Source organism: Choloepus didactylus, chromosome 22, assembly GCF_015220235.1.
Source record: "Choloepus didactylus isolate mChoDid1 chromosome 22, mChoDid1.pri, whole genome shotgun sequence".
NCBI lineage: Eukaryota > Metazoa > Chordata > Mammalia > Pilosa > Megalonychidae > Choloepus > Choloepus didactylus.
Window position 1 is genome coordinate 12,290,791 of NC_051328.1, and position 16,826 is coordinate 12,307,616.

General features: G+C 44.9%; 2 protein-coding genes across 11 annotated transcripts in view; one reads left to right on the forward strand and one right to left on the reverse strand.

Annotated features, from left to right (window-relative positions):
* CPNE2 (copine 2) overlaps positions 1-2,150 on the forward strand; it is a 52,858-nt gene extending 50,708 nt beyond the window's left edge. For all 4 annotated transcript variants that reach the window (XM_037815856.1, XM_037815857.1, XM_037815859.1 and 1 more), the window contains exons 15-16: positions 60-296; positions 1,526-2,150. In XM_037815856.1, the coding sequence (XP_037671784.1) occupies positions 60-296; positions 1,526-1,633 (345 nt within the window). In that variant the 3' untranslated portion in view covers positions 1,634-2,150. The remainder of the gene's footprint in view (positions 1-59; positions 297-1,525) is intronic.
* Positions 2,151-8,289: 6,139 nt separating this feature from the next.
* PSME3IP1 (proteasome activator subunit 3 interacting protein 1) overlaps positions 8,290-16,826 on the reverse strand; it is a 46,000-nt gene continuing 37,463 nt past the window's right edge. For all 7 annotated transcript variants that reach the window (XM_037816110.1, XM_037816109.1, XM_037816112.1 and 4 more), the window contains one exon: positions 8,290-9,296. In XM_037816110.1, coding sequence (XP_037672038.1) covers positions 9,079-9,296 — 218 coding nt within the window. In that variant the 3' untranslated portion in view covers positions 8,290-9,078. The remainder of the gene's footprint in view (positions 9,297-16,826) is intronic.

Here is a 16,826-nt window from a genome sequence, read left to right on the forward strand (position 1 = left end):
AGGGGCCTCAGGACCCTGCTGAGCACCGATTGACCCCCCCCATCCCCACCTCCCTGCAGCAATACTTCATCCTCCTCATCATCACGGACGGCGTCATCAGTGACATGGAGGAGACGCGGCACGCTGTGGTGCAGGCCTCAAAGCTGCCCATGTCCATCATCATTGTGGGTGTGGGCAACGCCGACTTCACCGCCATGGAGTTTCTGGACGGGGACAGCCGCACGCTGCGCTCCTACACGGGGGAGGAAGCGGCCCGCGACATCGTGCAGTTTGTGCCCTTTCGAGAGTTCCGCAACGTGAGTGTGGGCCCAGGCAGGGGAGGGGGCACTTGCAGGGTTAAGGGAGACATTAATGACTGGCAGGTGGCCAAGGAGAGGCCCCCAACAGCCATGGGCAATACTGGAGGATGACAGCCTTGGGATTGTCTGGCTCAATCCTAGCCTCTTCCACTCTTAGCTTCCTGTGGGCCTACTATGCACCAAGCACCGTGCCAGGCCCTGCCCTCAGTGATGGCATTTGGGGAGGTTAGTGACAGTGCTCCAAGGCAGTGTTTCCTGGAGGGCCCGCCCTCTACCCGGGGTCCTTGTGGGGAAGAGCAGTGCATGCAGGCGGGATGAGGACGAAGGCCCAGCTGGAATCACAGCACACAGATGGAAAACGAGGCAGGCCCCCTCTCCCTAAGAGCCAGCACATCTCACTTCATACAGAGCACCTCCATGGGCGGACTGGTGGCCCCTGCCTTGTTTCTGGAAGTGGCTGGGGCCTTATTTGCAGGTCACCCCAGGTCTGCCTACAAGGGACTGGGGTTGGCTTCTTGCTTGCTACCCTGGCACAGTCGCCCATGAGGACCCGAGGGGAGCACCGTCTCTCAGATGCCACCCTGCCGTTCTGGGGCCTAACCCTTATTTGACCAGAGGTGTGATCTTGGGCAAGTCCTTGACTTCTTTGGGCCTCAGGTTACTCAGGTTCTAGGAGCCATTCCCAATGAGCATTTTGTACCCGGTGGTCCTCACATCTCTGCTCGCATCCTCTGAATTTGTCTAAGAAGGTTTGATTCCCTCTTCTAGAGCATTAGCTTCCTGAGGACAAATGCAGGGCATGGGCCACCCATTCAAGCATGGGACATTTACTGGGTACCACCTGTGGCTGGGTGTACAACGGGGAACCAGGCAGTCACAGCCAATGTATACCGGCCAAGAAGGTGCCAGCAAATGTCTGCCAGATGAGTAGGCTGTGCAGCTCGCTCCCACTGTCTCTTTCCCTGAAAAGCCTCCCACAGACAATTCATCCTAAAATGTCACTCCTGGGCATCTCGTGTGCTCAAGCTAAGCGTTACACTTCACCTAAAGGAAGGCACTGCTGATGGCAGGAGTTCAGGCCTGGACTGGGATGAGGGATGCAAGTTTTAGACGGCTCTGTCGCTCAGCCCTCTTTTGTCCTCCAAGGACATAGCAGCTCTCGACATGGCACCCCTCACAAGTTCTGTTCATGAATCCTCATGCTCTCCCCACTTTTGACCCTGCAGGCAGCAAAAGAGACCTTGGCCAAGGCTGTGCTGGCGGAGCTGCCCCAACAAGTCGTGCAGTATTTCAAGCATAAAAACCTGCCCCCCACCCACTCCATGCCTGCCTGAGCAGCAGCCCGCGCCCAGCAGCAGCATGCCGGCCGAGCCTCCCCGCCCTTCTCCAGAACGTGCACACTCACCCTGCTTCCTTGTGGGTGGCCTTGTTTGACCGACCAACATTTTCATTTTTTATAACCGGACCTCCACCCCCTACTTCCCCTAGCCCAGCTGGGCTTCTGTTGTTGGAATCAACTGATGATGCTTCTAGGCCAGACTGGCTTCCTCTCCTCCTCCCCTGCTACCCTTAAGTATTGAATGCACTTTGTAAAATTTTAGTGGAATTATTATTGTTATTAAAGAAAATAAAATTTTTACAATCATAACTGGCTTTTTCCAAGTAACTAGCTGCAGACTCTGAAAGGAACGTGTCTCTGGTGCATACTTTGTGTCGTAGCCTGCACCTAATTCCTGCTCTGTTATTTTATTTTATTTTATTTTATTTTATTTTATTTTATTTTATTTTGTTATTTTATACTGTGACTATGTTCTCTTTGTTATACTCAGGGTAATAAAGGAGTTTCAGATGTCCCTGTGTCAGCTCCTTCCTCAGCTGGGACCAAATGGGGCTCTCTGATTCGGGAAAAAATGAAACATGAAAACCCCTCCCCACCCCAGCAAGCCTGTGAATTCTGCTTGGGAACAGGCACTCCGCGTGAACAGTAATAACCTTTGTTAAACCGGCACCCAACTTGGCACTTGGTACATGCTCCGTAAATATGTGCAGATGAATGGAACATGCTGGCCCCCACCAGCCAATGTAGGTCTTCTGCACCCTGAAGAGCCCACAGTAGTGTTCTGGGAATCCCCACACGCCAGTCCTGGGCCCAGCTGACAGACACCACATGGTCTCCACCCTCCTCTTCCTCTTGGTCCACACTCTGCCCACTGCCAGCCATTTGCTCCTCCCCAGTCTGCAGGGTGTGAAGCCTCTTTGCTCTCAGGGTCCTGAATGGTGCTGCTTCCGCCCTGCTTCTCTAGAGAACCTCCTGCCAGTGGCCCATTGGTTCCCACTGCTTCCCCCTCTTGAGCTCAGGCCCAACTTCATGAAACCAGCCAGAGCACCAGTCTCCGAAACACCAGCAATCCTCCCAGCTCCCGCCTCTTTTTGGCTCTTCTATCCACTTCCTTCTTGGAGATCCGGCCAGCCCATTTGGTTTATGAGTGACCCAAAGCAACTAACATTTATATTAAGTACTATGTTCCCAGCACCATGTTAAGTGCTTTACATGCATTATCTTGATGAACTCTTCCAATAGCCTTCATTATGACCATTTCACAGACAAGGAAACAGGCATAGAAAAGCTAATCAAGGTAGGGTAGAGGTAGAACCAGAATTTATATTCAGGTTGGGTCTAGCCAACTCCAGAGTCCACATCAAATGTCCTTCCTTAGCTTTGCAAGGGGGTCTTCTGCTTAGCCAATAACTAGTGCATTCATCATTCCTGTCCATCCACTGAAACCTCAACCTGCTTTCCCAGTTCCGTAAGTCTTACCACCAACCTGCTTGAACCAGGTGGCAAGCCAGGTAGGCTCCTACCTCTTGGTGCTCTGGTAAGCTCAGGAGCCGGGTTGGTGGGAGGGAGTGAGGAACATCTTTATCCTAAATTTCTGATGCCTCAGATTCCGTGGCCAAGAGTCACGTGAAATGTCCTTCAGGACTGCCTGCACTTCTCCTGAGGGCTGCAGAGCTATATGGAGCCCTAATTTGTAGGGGGTCCTTTAGGAGAGCACAGTGCAGTGGCCCAGGGGCCAGCCTGGCAACATGGAGGGAATCCCACCCTGGACTAGCACACCTGGCTCATATGCTTCATGCCTAGCCCTTGCTCTGGCCAGCTGCAAGACTGGGTGTTAGTCAAAATATTAATAAATCTTTACTGATATTCTCACAAACTTTGAGGACTAACAACTTAGTACAATAAGCCCTCAATCTTGGGCCTTGCTCTTATGAAGCTTGTTAACTGCAAAGGAGAGTCTAAGCCTACTTACAATTGTGCCTAAGTCTCCCCCAGAGAACCTCTTTGTTGCTCAGATGTGGCCTCTCTCTCTAAGCCCACACGGCAGTGAACTCACTGTCCTCCCCACTACATGGGACAGGACACCCAGGGGTATAACTCTCCCTGGCAACGTGGGACATGACTCCTGGAGATGAGCCTGGACCCAGCATTGTGGGATTCAGAAAATCTTCTTGACCAAAAGGAGGAAACAAAATGAAATAAAATAACATTTCAGTGTCTGAGAGATTTCAAATAGAGTTGAGAGATCACTATGGAGGGCATTCTTATGTGCTATATAGGTATCCCTTTTTAGTTTTTAGTGTGTTGGAACAGCTAGAAGGAAATACCTGAAACTGTCTTAACTGCAACCCAGAGGCCTTGATTCTTGAAGGCAATTAGATTAACTACGTAGCTTACATGGTTGTGACTGTGTGATTGCGAAAACCTGGTGGCTCACACTCCCTTTATCCAGTGTATGGACAGATGAGTAGAGAAATGGGGACAAAAACTAAATGAAAAATAGGGTGGGATGGGGGGGCTGGAATGTTTTAGGTGTTCTGTTTTACTTTTATTTCTTTTGGAATAAGGAAAATGTTCAAAAATTGAATGTGATGATGAATGCACACCTATATGATGGTACTGTGAATAACTGTACACTGGATGACTGTAGGGTGTGTGAATACATCTCAATAAAACTGTATTAAAAAAAAATATGAGCAAGACTGCTTATTTACCCTCCCGCTCTATGTTCAGGTAAGTCTAGCTGGGTATCTGGTTGACTAGAGGCTCCTATATAGGGTGGGGCCTTCTTCCAGCCCCACATGCCCTCCTTACTCCTCACACGGACATCTCTCCACTTCTCCTTTACAGTTCTCCACAGGAGTAACCAGATTGGGAAACTAGAGAGAACGACGTCTACTGACCACATTAAGGCAGGATCCCTGCCTGGTATCAGGGGTCCAGCCCAAGTGCTCGCACTCTTGTGGACCACCTACTACAGGTGTGGTGGTTTGGGCCCCCACTTCGAGGTTTCACATGGTGGACCCCAGCCATCTCTGCTCTCTGCTCCCCTTCTTGGCCCAAGGCTGGGGTAAGTCAAGTTGACCCTTTAATCCTAGCTGGCTTCAGTCCACGGGGGAAGGGAGCATGCCCCAGGACCAAGCCACAGTCTCCACTCTGCTTTACCTGGGAAGCCCTCTACTCTGAGAAGAAAAGTTGATAATTGGCCATCTTTCTTTATGCCTGATCTCATCCATTAAAGTTAGGGAGGGCACAGGGGTAAGAGATGGGCAACAGCTCTAACTTGAGATAAGGCCAAATCACTGCTTTAAAAAGAAGTCCTAATCTTGGATATGTTGGTACTGCTACTTGGTTATGCACACGGATGGTAGGCTGACAAGTGAAATGGGAGATCTGACTAGAAAGATCCCTTCACCCTTGAGTCTCCTCCACCCAAGGCCTGGGCACTGGCATTTATTTAAAGTTTCATTAAAACCACAGAAATCCAGGCTTAGAGTTAAAAGGCTGAAATTCAAATTTTGGTTCTCTCACCTGGCTATGTGACCTTGGGCAAGTCATCAAACCACCAAGAATTTTGGTTTCCTCTGTAATATGCAGAGAAGGGCCTGCTTCACAGGACTTTTTTCAGGATAAAAAAAAGCACAGTCCATAAAAATACTCAGCAAATGCCCCAAATGGTACCTGGCACAACGTGGCAGGCCTTGAGCATGAACTGCCATGGATGAATTGAATCAGTGTAAGGGATGACGATGTGCATGGCTGTTTTAGCAGTGAGCGTGACCAGCTGACAGTTTAAAGCTCAGGGTGGAGGGTTGGCTCTGGGTTTTTCTGCCTCTCTCTGCAGCTCTCTGATTCTGCCTGTTATTGCTGTGAGTCAAGACTCCCTTTCTCCCTGTTGCTCCAGCAGATAAGGGAGCAAAATGCCAGCCCTTGCCAGCATCACTAAGGCATGAATGTGCAACTGGCTTCTTGTGTTCAACCTGTGACTACAAGAGTGTTGCCAAGATTCTAGCCTCCCACTAAGCAGAACTTGCATTCCATGCTGTTATGCGTAAGTGGGCTGGGCACACCAAGAAATCAAGAAAATACCCAAGTCCCAGTGATTGTGTGTTGCCACTGAGCTCTCCAGCTCTCCTGGAGGGGTTTAAGATGACAGCTGAGCTGCATACCCACAGCTAGGACACCCGAGCCAAGGAACCGGGTGTGCGTAACCAATTAACATTTAGCTAAGAGGGAAGCATACAGAAGCTGGTGGATGGAGCCTTGACGACCAAATCTGACCCCTCATCACAGTGTTCTAGCTGCAACTGAGGAGTGCCAGTAGTATGGATAAACCTGCCTCGTGTCACCACCACAGGCAGCTCCAGACAGCTCCCCAGAATTAGAGAGAGGCCGATGCTCATTGCATTGATGAGTGATGGCCACCACCTGCTGAGCACAGAGTGCCAGGCACCACACCAAGCATCTAGATGATCTAGATTACCTTTTGCTCTCAGTAGGAAGCAGGTATTGTCATTCTTATTTACCAAGGAGAAAAGTGAGACCCAGGGAGGTGAAGGACCTTCCACAAGCAACACAGCTAGTAAATGTTTGGCTCCAAGCCCACAACCACAGTGGTCTATCCACACTGGAACCAGGCTGAGTTCCCAGGGTGGAGAAGGAGAAGCATCCATCTTAGGCAGATGAAGCTTATCTCTTAGGTGGAAAGGAGTAGCCAGAAGGAAGAACTTAAGAGCTGAGGAATGAAAGAAAGTAGGATGCAAGGGTTATCCCTAGTTAGGGTTCCTGAATCCCAGTCTAGAATGTTCCTGAAAATGGAAAGCCCTCTCTCCCCAAATCCTGGACCTGGGGTACCAGTGCATTTTCTCTTTTCCTGGGTCCCAAGACCTAGGGAAGATATATGTACATCAGTATCCCCACTTGTCATAGATGGAAAAATGGATGCTTTTACTTTCATGTACCCTTTCTCCCTACCCCAGGCAGTGACAGGGCCAAAGGCAGATGGCTAGCAAGAAGTGGCTGGAAGGGCATGGGTGACACAAGTTGGTTAATGCACCTGAAGCAGAGCTGGCAATAGGACTCCTTACATTTTATTTTTCTCACTAGCAAGGTTTAAGAGTTGTAACAATACCACCACTCAGGATAATGTAAGCAGGTTTAAAGAAACCCACCCCAAACTTTGTTTTTATCACTTATTACCTAGATATAAAAGCCCAATTATTTATTAAGGCAGGAGTGCTACATTTAATGGTTTAAGGCAGTGTTTCCTGCCATCCCTGTTTTTCTATTCTTCTTTGACTTAAACCACAAAACCTAAACTGGATGCTTTCCGAGTCTGCTTCACCTCTTAGTCAGACCAGACCCCCTTTGCTACTAATGGTTTCTACAGCAACTGTGTTTTGGTTCCAGAACTCTACACTAATGGGTCCAAGGGAATAGTATGAAATGATTACCAGTGATTCTCAATCTCTCCTGAAATACCAGGAGCAGAAGTCTCAGCCTGAGGAGTCTTAACCATCTCAACACAATCTAGATGTTTTAGTAGATGGGGAAAGAGTTGGGAGCACAAGACTTGGTATAGGAAAAGCAAGATCTTGTTCTCTGGTAGGTTTATTTGTTTTCAAGTTAATGTATGTTTTTAATCCCTATGACCCTTTGTCAACTTCTTCCAATAACAACAGTGGCCACAAGGTACAGTAATGGCCTCCTAAAAGTCAAACTGCTTCAAGATGGAGACTTTGATTACTTGGTCTGCCTCCTGAAACGATTTGAGGTTGCTCTGGGTACGTGCTGTAACAAGGACATCACAACCACAGGAACAATGAAGCAGAGTAGCAGAAGGTGTCTACACAGTTTTACCTACACGTCTTGTTTGTGAGGATAGAGCTGACGTGCCTGTACTGACAGTCAGGAACAATTAGCACAGAATGGTTCTGAAAAGGAAGAAGAATTCACAAGGCTGGTGAAGGGAAGTCACCATCTGCCAATGGGCACCAGAGTGTCACTGCGCTAGAAGGGCAAAAGGAGTAGGTTGGATGAGATCCAGGGGCCTCTCTGCCCATGTTAAAACTGAGTACCATCTCTGCCTGCCAGCATCACAGTGTCAACACATTCTGTGTGTGTCTCAGTCTCACACCCGAGAAAGTATAAACAACTGACATAGAAACCAGGGGGGAGAAAGAATGGTACAGGTTCACTCTCCTGAAGAAGCAGGAGCCTGCTGATTTTCCGTTTTTTTTAAGTCTATGCCTACCTCTGTCCTTGAGGCCCCCATATCTTCCCTTCCCTCTCTCCCTCCCAATCAAAGGGATGAGCCCCTGCATCCTTGCAGGAGACAAAGAGGTGGAACAGCCTAGGAGCTGTTCTGTTTGGCACATTAAGAGTGGAGGAAAGGACTAAGGCAGGACACTTGGACCAGAAATAGCCTCAGTCTATCATGAAAAGCCATTAAATACAATACTTATCAAAGAGAAAAGAGGCTCAACAAAGTACAGCGTATAGTCAGAATATGCAGGTGTGTCCCACTGCTTTGCAATATTAGGATTCTAGGAGCTAAAAATAAGCCATAAATAAGTCATCGTGCCAACATATTTACCAGCAGTTATGATTTCTGGTCATGATTAAATAAACTCCATGTTTGTTTCTCAAAAGTGTAGAGTCTTAAACTAAATCCTTTATTTAAAAACCAAAACCAAAATAATTTGCCAGGCAGAGAAAAGGCATGAGAAGAGGAGGAAAGCTCTCTTGTTACCAGTCCTTTTCTAGCAACCCACATCAGTGAGCTGGAAGGAGGGAGAGGCAATGGTCAAGGGTAAGGAAGAACTCCACGATGGTCAAGGGTAAGGAAGAACTCCACGATGGTCAAGGGTAAGGAAGAACTCCACGATGAACGACGCGTGCTAAGTGGCACCCCCTGCAGATGTAGTTAATGATCTTTACTTAATCACACAACTTTAAGAAATGGTTAGTGCAGGGGAGCGCTCCCTTCCATCACCCAGGTCAGTTCTCTTGCCACGCATGCTCCACAACGCAGTGTAACCAAACAATGCACTCATCTGTACAGAATGTTTAAACAATACCTGTTCAATAACTGCTCGTGCTTTTTTGTGCTGTTGGGAAAGGAAAACACAAGAAAGCAATAAAACCCAAACCCTTTGCAAGCCAGCCGGTGTCTATCCTTCTAGGACATTTTGGTGGAATTTCTGCTGGGACCTGCCCCTCACCTACCATATCAGTTTGGTCATCTGCGCTGGAGTGGAAAGAAAAACCAAACACAAATCTGGGCCACAAGTGGATGCTGGTACATTTTTAGATTAGGTTAGAGATGTTACTGTGTGCACAAGAAGCAGGCAAAGGAGTTTTCTGAGGGAGGTAATGCCTGTAGGCAGACCAAACTGATCTACTCTTGAGGAGGAGCCCCCTGTGGTATGGACAGATGAGCTAAGGAGCCTCGAGGAAGGTGTTGGTTCGGAAGATGGAGGAGACGATCTTCCCAGTGGCGTTGATGGTGCCTTCGCTGTCTGAGCTGGACTCCGAGTCGCTGCTCCCAGAGTAGGCACCCAAGCCTGGGAGGATTCCAATACAGACAGCAGCAGAAGGGCAGTGGATGGAGGGATTGCTCAGAGAAGTGCTTCCAAGAGACACACAGGAGGAGGCCTCTGCAAAAAGGGGAAAGGCCTGTTACATCATCACCATTCTGAGCTCAGGGTATGCTCACCAGGTGCCAGGCACCATGCCAAGGGCTTTCTCCACAGATGCCCATGGAAGCCTCACAACAACCCTGTACAGTCAATGCTCATCCTTATTTTATAGAGGGGGAAACTGAGGAAGGAAGTGAGACTTCAGGAGGTGAAAAGAGACAGAGCCAAGGCTTGAACCAAGGTCTTTTAAACTCCAGAGTCTGACTACACTCCCTTGTTTACCACTATTTCAGAGATGGAGAACAAACTGTACTGGAATGTAGCCTATCACAGTTTGATGTCCCTGTACTCACAGTCATGATACTACAGAAAGGAGGACTCATATCTAATACCATTCCTTACTCACTTCCAGGGCAGGACACAGAAAAGGGCTTCCACATGCTCTCGACAGAAGGGACAAAGTCAGGGTAAGAGAGATGCTTTAAGCAATATCAACCATTCTATTCTATTCAATTCTCAGCATATTACACCAATTTGGACTTATCAGCTAGCACAGATACATTTTCAAGGTCAAATGTCGGCCACAGAAATAAGAGTCTTTATTAAGAAGAGCCACTTTCCCTAATAGGGGAGATAAGCAATTTAGAAACCGATTTAACATGACCTTTACCTTGCAGTTGTGTTCTTCTACAAATAAGAAAACTGAAGGTACAATCAGATAACATTTTAAGACCATGCAGAATGTCACCAAGTAGCTGGGGTGCCTTTCTTCCCAGAAAGCCTAGTTACTAGGTCATCCTAATAATGGAAATCTAGAAAAATGTAGAACTTAAAGGTTAAGAACTGTGCTCCACTCCTCACCTCTACAAGTTTCCAGCCTCGTTTAATTATCACAACAACCTGATATAGTAGGTATTATCTCCATTTTACTGACAAGGGGGTTAAATGCCTTGGCCACAGTCATAGGCCACTTAGGAGTAGTTTTAAACTCAACCTGAATCAGAAGAACACGTACTAAAAGGTCTCCTGGGCTCTCTGCAGATAAAGTTGGAGTCCAAACCTAATGCCTCAGACTGACAAGCACATTACCTTCTAGGGTTTTGCCTTAGATGCACAGCACCACATTTATCTGGACACCTCCTCTAAATGTGAAAACGATACATAATTCCAAGCATATGAAATCAGGAGTAAGCAAAATATACCAGTGAGACACTAAAAGGTCAGTACACAAAGTTCAGGAGCTCAGTGTATTTGCTTATCTTTATAGGAAGTTCTAATAAGGGAGAAAGAAGCTGCTAAAGATAAACAACACGTAGAAAGATAAACAAATGTAGAAAGACAAACTGAAAGCTGAAGAATGACTACAGAGATGGTGATAAGGCCACAAGAAAGCAGAGGCAAATATCTGCAACGAATGTCACAAAAGCTCATTTCTTTAAGATATAAAGAGTTCTTCCAAATCTTTATTTTTAATTGAAAAGTGGACAGTAGACATGAACAATTCACAGAAAAAGAAAGACAGCTTTTAAACAGAAGAGAACAAACTTAAAAACAAGGAGGAACGGTGTAAGGAACAAACATTTATATGTTGCTGAGAGGGTAGATTTGGCAATGTCCTTCAAATTTTAAATGATGTTCACATGAGAATACCCCATGCAGCACTATTTCTACAGTAACAAAAGACTAGAGACAACCTAAATGTCCAATAATAAGGGACTGGTTAAATAATGGACTTTTAATCAAATATTAAAAACAATGCATCTCTGTATGTACTGGTGTTAAATAACTTCCAACAGATTTTGCTAAATTAAAAAGAAAAAAGGCAGAACAATTTGTATGAACTATAATTTGAGGGGGAAAAACACGCCCACATATGTGTATGACAATGTCAGAAAACAAGAAAATGGTAACATTACTTGCCCCTGCAGAAAGGAACTGGGTAGTCGGGGAACAGAGGCCAAATTCAAAAATTAAGAGAGCATCCTGGGCTACTTAAATTAGGAAAGATAGTCCCACTTGTCTCTGTGGTTGCAAGGGCATCTTTGGATGAAAGCTAAAATGACAGTCCTAAGGACACGAGGGGTTGCCTGTCTGTATTCCCCACTAACTGTAGCCTCTGGAAGGCAAGGGCTCCTTCTTTACCATTCCATCCCCAGTACAGACAGCATAGTGCCTGGCACATAGCAGGCCAGCATTTACAATGTGTGAGAAGGTAGGACAATGTGTTAAAGACATTTTACCTAGTTTCACTGCAAATGGCTAATGTGGGGAGGGGTATATCAAAATCTGATGCTCTTTTAAATTTGGAGGGGATAATATCAAACATTGTACCATTCATTACTTGAACATTCATTGTATTTTTATGTCACATGTAGAATACTTTCAGTATTTTGTTGGAAAAAATTTGGTTGTTAAAAAAAATGACACCTTATCAGGGTATGGATCTAATACCTAGAAAATTGATTTATGTGAAGCTATTCAGCCAGGTATATCACTTTATCAAGTATTTCAAGGGTGAATTTTAATGGTCTATCTTTGTCAGAAAAGAAGGGTCAAGTCCAGATTACCCATGGAGAATGAGAGCTGGCCTAAAGGAAGGGATGGAAGCCAGCCACAACAATGCAACAGGGAATCTGGACAACTGTGATCTCAGCAGAGTTTAAGGCAAAAGAGCAAAATTCCCAATTATCTAGGAGGCTTCAAGAAAGAAAAGAGACTGCAACACTAACAAATTTCATTCCAAAAGCAGTTAACTGTCCAAAGAGAACAAAATGGTGCCCTCTGATCTCACTCACTTGGTGAAGTTTTCTGCCAACTACTGCATTTGCAGGATCTCATTGTCACACCAAATTAACACCAAAAATTACTAATAAGAGAGCATTCTTGGGATTCAGTCAGATGTGTGACTTGAGAGTCGGTGGGGCTGACTGGAGCATTCATTCGCTCTGCTCAGAGCTCAAGTGCACAGCTATCAGCAGGGGAGCCCTGAATCACCATCAGGGCCACAGAGCCATCTTCCAGGGGATCAAGGATGTAATCCTTCTATTGTGGAGGGTAAGACTCTGAAGCTGGCTTCAAGGGCCATTCCTCTTCATTCAAGTAGTTCCGACCAGGTAAGCACCAGGTGGATAGCTACTAGTTGAAATACATTTAAGATACTGTGATGGTTTGAAGCTGTACATACCCCAGAAATGTATGTTCTTAAAGTTAATAATCCATTCCTGTGGGTGTGGACCTATTGTAGATAGGATCTTTCGGTGAGGAGGATCTTAAGATGTGACCCACCTCATTCAGAGTGGGTCTTAATAGTCTTACTGGTGTCCTTTATAAGAGAATGAATTCACACAAAGAGACAGAAAGCCAGGGAAGGAATAAACTGAAAGTAACGAAACCCGGAAGAGAAGGGAAAGGCCAGCAGAGGCTGCCAGGTGCCCTAACATGTGACAGAGGAGTCCAGGATCACTGGACAGCCCATCTTTGGACAGAAAGCATAGCTGATGATGCCTTGATTTGGACATTTTTTCTCAGCCTTGAAACTGTAACTTGTAAGCTAATCAATTTCCATAGTGAAAACCTATGTATTTTATGGTATCTGCTTCTGGCAGCTTAGCAAACTAGAACAGATACCTATGAAGTTTTACATATTTATACACACACATTTACCTGTATACACACACACACATATATATATATATCTACACAAATTTATCCTATTTAGGCATTTAGCAAGGTTCCTGTATATTAAAAAGATGTCAGTGAAAAGGAACTCCTATATTGGTGACAGTATGTATAAATTGGGTAACTCCTTTGGGAGGCAATTTGGCGTATTTATGTAAATTGCTCAACAATTCTACTTCTAAGCATTTAACTTCATATACTGGTACATGTGAAAACAATGCATGTTCAGTTATTGATTGAAACAGCATAATACGAGAATGGAAACAACATAAATGTTCAATAGAAAAGGGATAAATATACAATAGCACAACCATACAATGAAATAGTACAAAGCTTGTTTGATATGCAATGACTTCCACCACACAGGAGTCGTAAGTGAACTAAGCAATGAACATAAAACCGTTAGGTTAAAATAAGACTCATAGAAGTACAAAACCTACCTATGAAGTATTCCTGCCAATAAAATCAACTTGAATTGCTCAAGCTTCTAGATCTAATTACAATTTTACATGAAACACAGGGCACAGAGGAACATCATGGGGATGTAATCACAAAATCTAGAGTATGGGAAACTCCATGGGACAAATACTCAATTTATTCACAATTAAATACAAAGGAATAAAATTAGAATAAGCAAATTTATAGAGTCAGAGACTAAAATATACATTACCAGGGGCCGGTGGGGTAGGGAATGGGGAGTTAATGCTTAAATTGTACAGAGTTTCTATTTGGGTTGATGAAAGTTCTGGCAATGGATGGAGATGATGGTGGCACAACACTGAGAAAGTAACAGCAATGAATTAATATACTTGAATATGGTTAAAAAGGGAAATTTTAGGTTGTATACATGTTACTAGAATAAAAATTTAAAACAACAAAAAACAAAAAGCCATAGGACTGTACGACACAAACACCGAACTCTACTGTAAATCATGGACTAATTAATAGCACAATTATAAAAATGTTCTTTCATGAATTGTAACAAATGTACCACACCAATACAAAGTGTTAATAATAGGGTGGTATATGGGAACTCTGTATTTTATGAATGTTTTTTCTATAAAGCTACAACTTCTCTAATTTTTTAAAAAAAGGAGAAAAACCTATAGCTAAATGAGACTTAAAAGACATTTAGGGGAGGAGAAAGAAGATGGTGGCATAGAGAGGAGTGGAAGTTAGTTAGTCCCCCTGAAACAACTAATAAAAAACCAGGAACAACTACTAAATAATCTGGAATAACTACTGGGGGACAAACATGACTGTCTACACAACATACACCAACCTGGATTGGGAGGAATGCCTGAGATCACAACATAAAATCTGTAAGTAAAGACTGCGGACCCACGCCAAGAGGCCCTCCTCCACGGCAGCCCGAACTGCAAAACCTCACTGTGATAGAGAGCAGCACTCTCTGAACAAGCAAATATATCTTAGTCCAGCTGCAACTGGGGTTTTGATTAACAAACATGGACTGCTCGATACAAGCTACCAATCCCCAACAAACAGATAGAGACATTTAGTGACAACTGACCTTAAAGGGCTGGCAGACTTCTCTGTGCCAGGAGGGGGAGCCCAGAGGACCGGGTGCTATCTCTGGCCAGCAGGTGAAGCTGGGGGGACCGTGGACTGGCCCTGAAGGAGGGCTTTCTGTCCCTTTTCCTCTCTCTCAACCTGGGCAGCTCAGTGGAGAGAGCCACAGCCATTTTCAGTTCACAGCTCTCTGGCCCAGACAAGGGTGGAGATAGCAGAGTCAGAGAGACAAAGAGCCTATTTAAACGCAAATGAAAACTCCCTAGGGCTGTATCTTCCCTAAGAGGAAGGAGGTAGAGCCCACCCCTACTACTGGCCTCCCATTCAGAACCAGACCCCAGAGCCTGGGGGAAAACAGCCAAAACAGAAACTAAGGACTCAGAGGGCCACATCTCCTTACACCAGTCAGGAGCAACAGGCTGACAGGTGCCACCTGCTGGGCAGGTTAGAAAAAGCACAGGGGCTTGAGGCCTCACAGGGTGTATCAATCTTCTAAGACACAGCCTCAGGGAGAACTGATACTGAATATCGCTCCCTTTTGAGATCTGAGCCCACACTGATCTGGGAATACCTGATTGGGGTAACCAAGGAAACCAGATACCTAGATGACAGAAAACTACAACCGACACTAAGAAAAACAAAGTTATGGCCCAGTCAAAGGAATAAACTTACACCTCAACTAAGATACAGGAATTGAAACAACTAATGCTAAATCAATTCAAAAAATTTAGGGAAGATATAGCAAAAGGGATGAAGTGTATAATGAAAACACTGGACGAATGCAAGGTAGAAATCGAAAGTTTGAAAAAACAACTGGCAGAATCTAAAGAAATGAAAGGCACAACAGAAGAGATGAAAGACACAATGGAGACATACAACAGCAGATTTCAAGAGGCAGAAGAAAACACTCAGGAACTGGAGAACAAGACACCTGAAAGCCTACACACAAAAGAACAGATAGAGAAAAGAATGGAAAAATATGAGCAATGTCTCAAGGAATTGAATGACAACATGAAACACATGAATGCACATGTCATGGGTGTCCCAGAAGGAAAAGAGAAGGGAAAAGAAAGGGGCAGAAGCAATAACAGAGGAAATGATCAATGAAAATTTCCCATCTCTTATGAAAGACATAAAATTACAGATCCAAGAAGCACAGCACACCCCAAACAAAATACATCTGAATAGGCCTATGCCAAGACACTTAATAATCAGATTATCAAATGTCAAAGACAAAGAGAGAATCCTGAAAGCAGCAAGAGAAAAGCAATCCATCACATAAAAAGGAAGCTTCGTAAGACTATGTGCAGATTTCTCAGTAGAAACCACAGAGGCAAGAAGGAAGTGGTGTGATATATTTAAGATACTGAAAGAGAAAAACTGCCAACCAAGAACCCTATATCCAGCAAAACTGTCCTTCAAATATGAGGGAGAGTTTAAAATATTTTCTGACAGACAATGACAGAGTTTGTGAACAAGATACTTGCGCTACAGGAAATACTAAAGGGAGCACTACAAACAGATAGGAAAAGGCAGAAGTGAGAGGTTTGGAACACAATCTTGGGTGATTTTAGCACAGCAATGTAAGTACACTGAACAAAGATGATTGTGAGTATGGTTGAAAGAAGGTTAGGAGCATGTGGGACACCAGAAGGAAAGAGGAAAAATAAAAGACTGGGACTGTATAACTCAGTGAAACCTAGAGTGTGCAACAATTGTGATAAAATGTACAAATATGTTTTTACATGAGGGAGAACAAATGAGTGTTGTGCCACTTTGAACGTATTATATCCCCCAAAACACCATTATCTTTGATGCAATCTTGTGTGGGCAGATGTATTAGTGCTGATTAGACTGTAATTCTTTGCTTGAGTGTTTCCATGGAGATGCAACTCACCCAACTGTAGGTGATAACTCTGATTGGATAATTTACATGGCGGTGTGGGCCTGCCCATTCAGCTTGGGCCTTGATTAGTTTACTGGAGCACTATAAAAGCTCAGACAAAAGAAGCAAGCTTGTTACAGCCAAAAGGGACATTCTGAAGAAGGCACAGGAGCTGAGAGAGCAGCTGCAGCTTACAGAGACAATTTGGAGATGGCCTTTGAAAGCAGACTTTTGCTCCAGAGAAGCTAAGAAAGGACAAGTGCCCCAAGAGCAACTAAGAGTGACACTTTTGAGGAGCTGCAGCCTAGAGAGGAATGCCCTGGGAGAAAGCCATTTTGAAACCAGAACTCTGGAGCAGACGCCAGCCACGTGCCTTCACAGCTAACAGAGGTTTTCCGGATGCCATTGGCCACCCTTCAGTGAAGGTACCCCCTTATCTTGGACACTTTATGGCT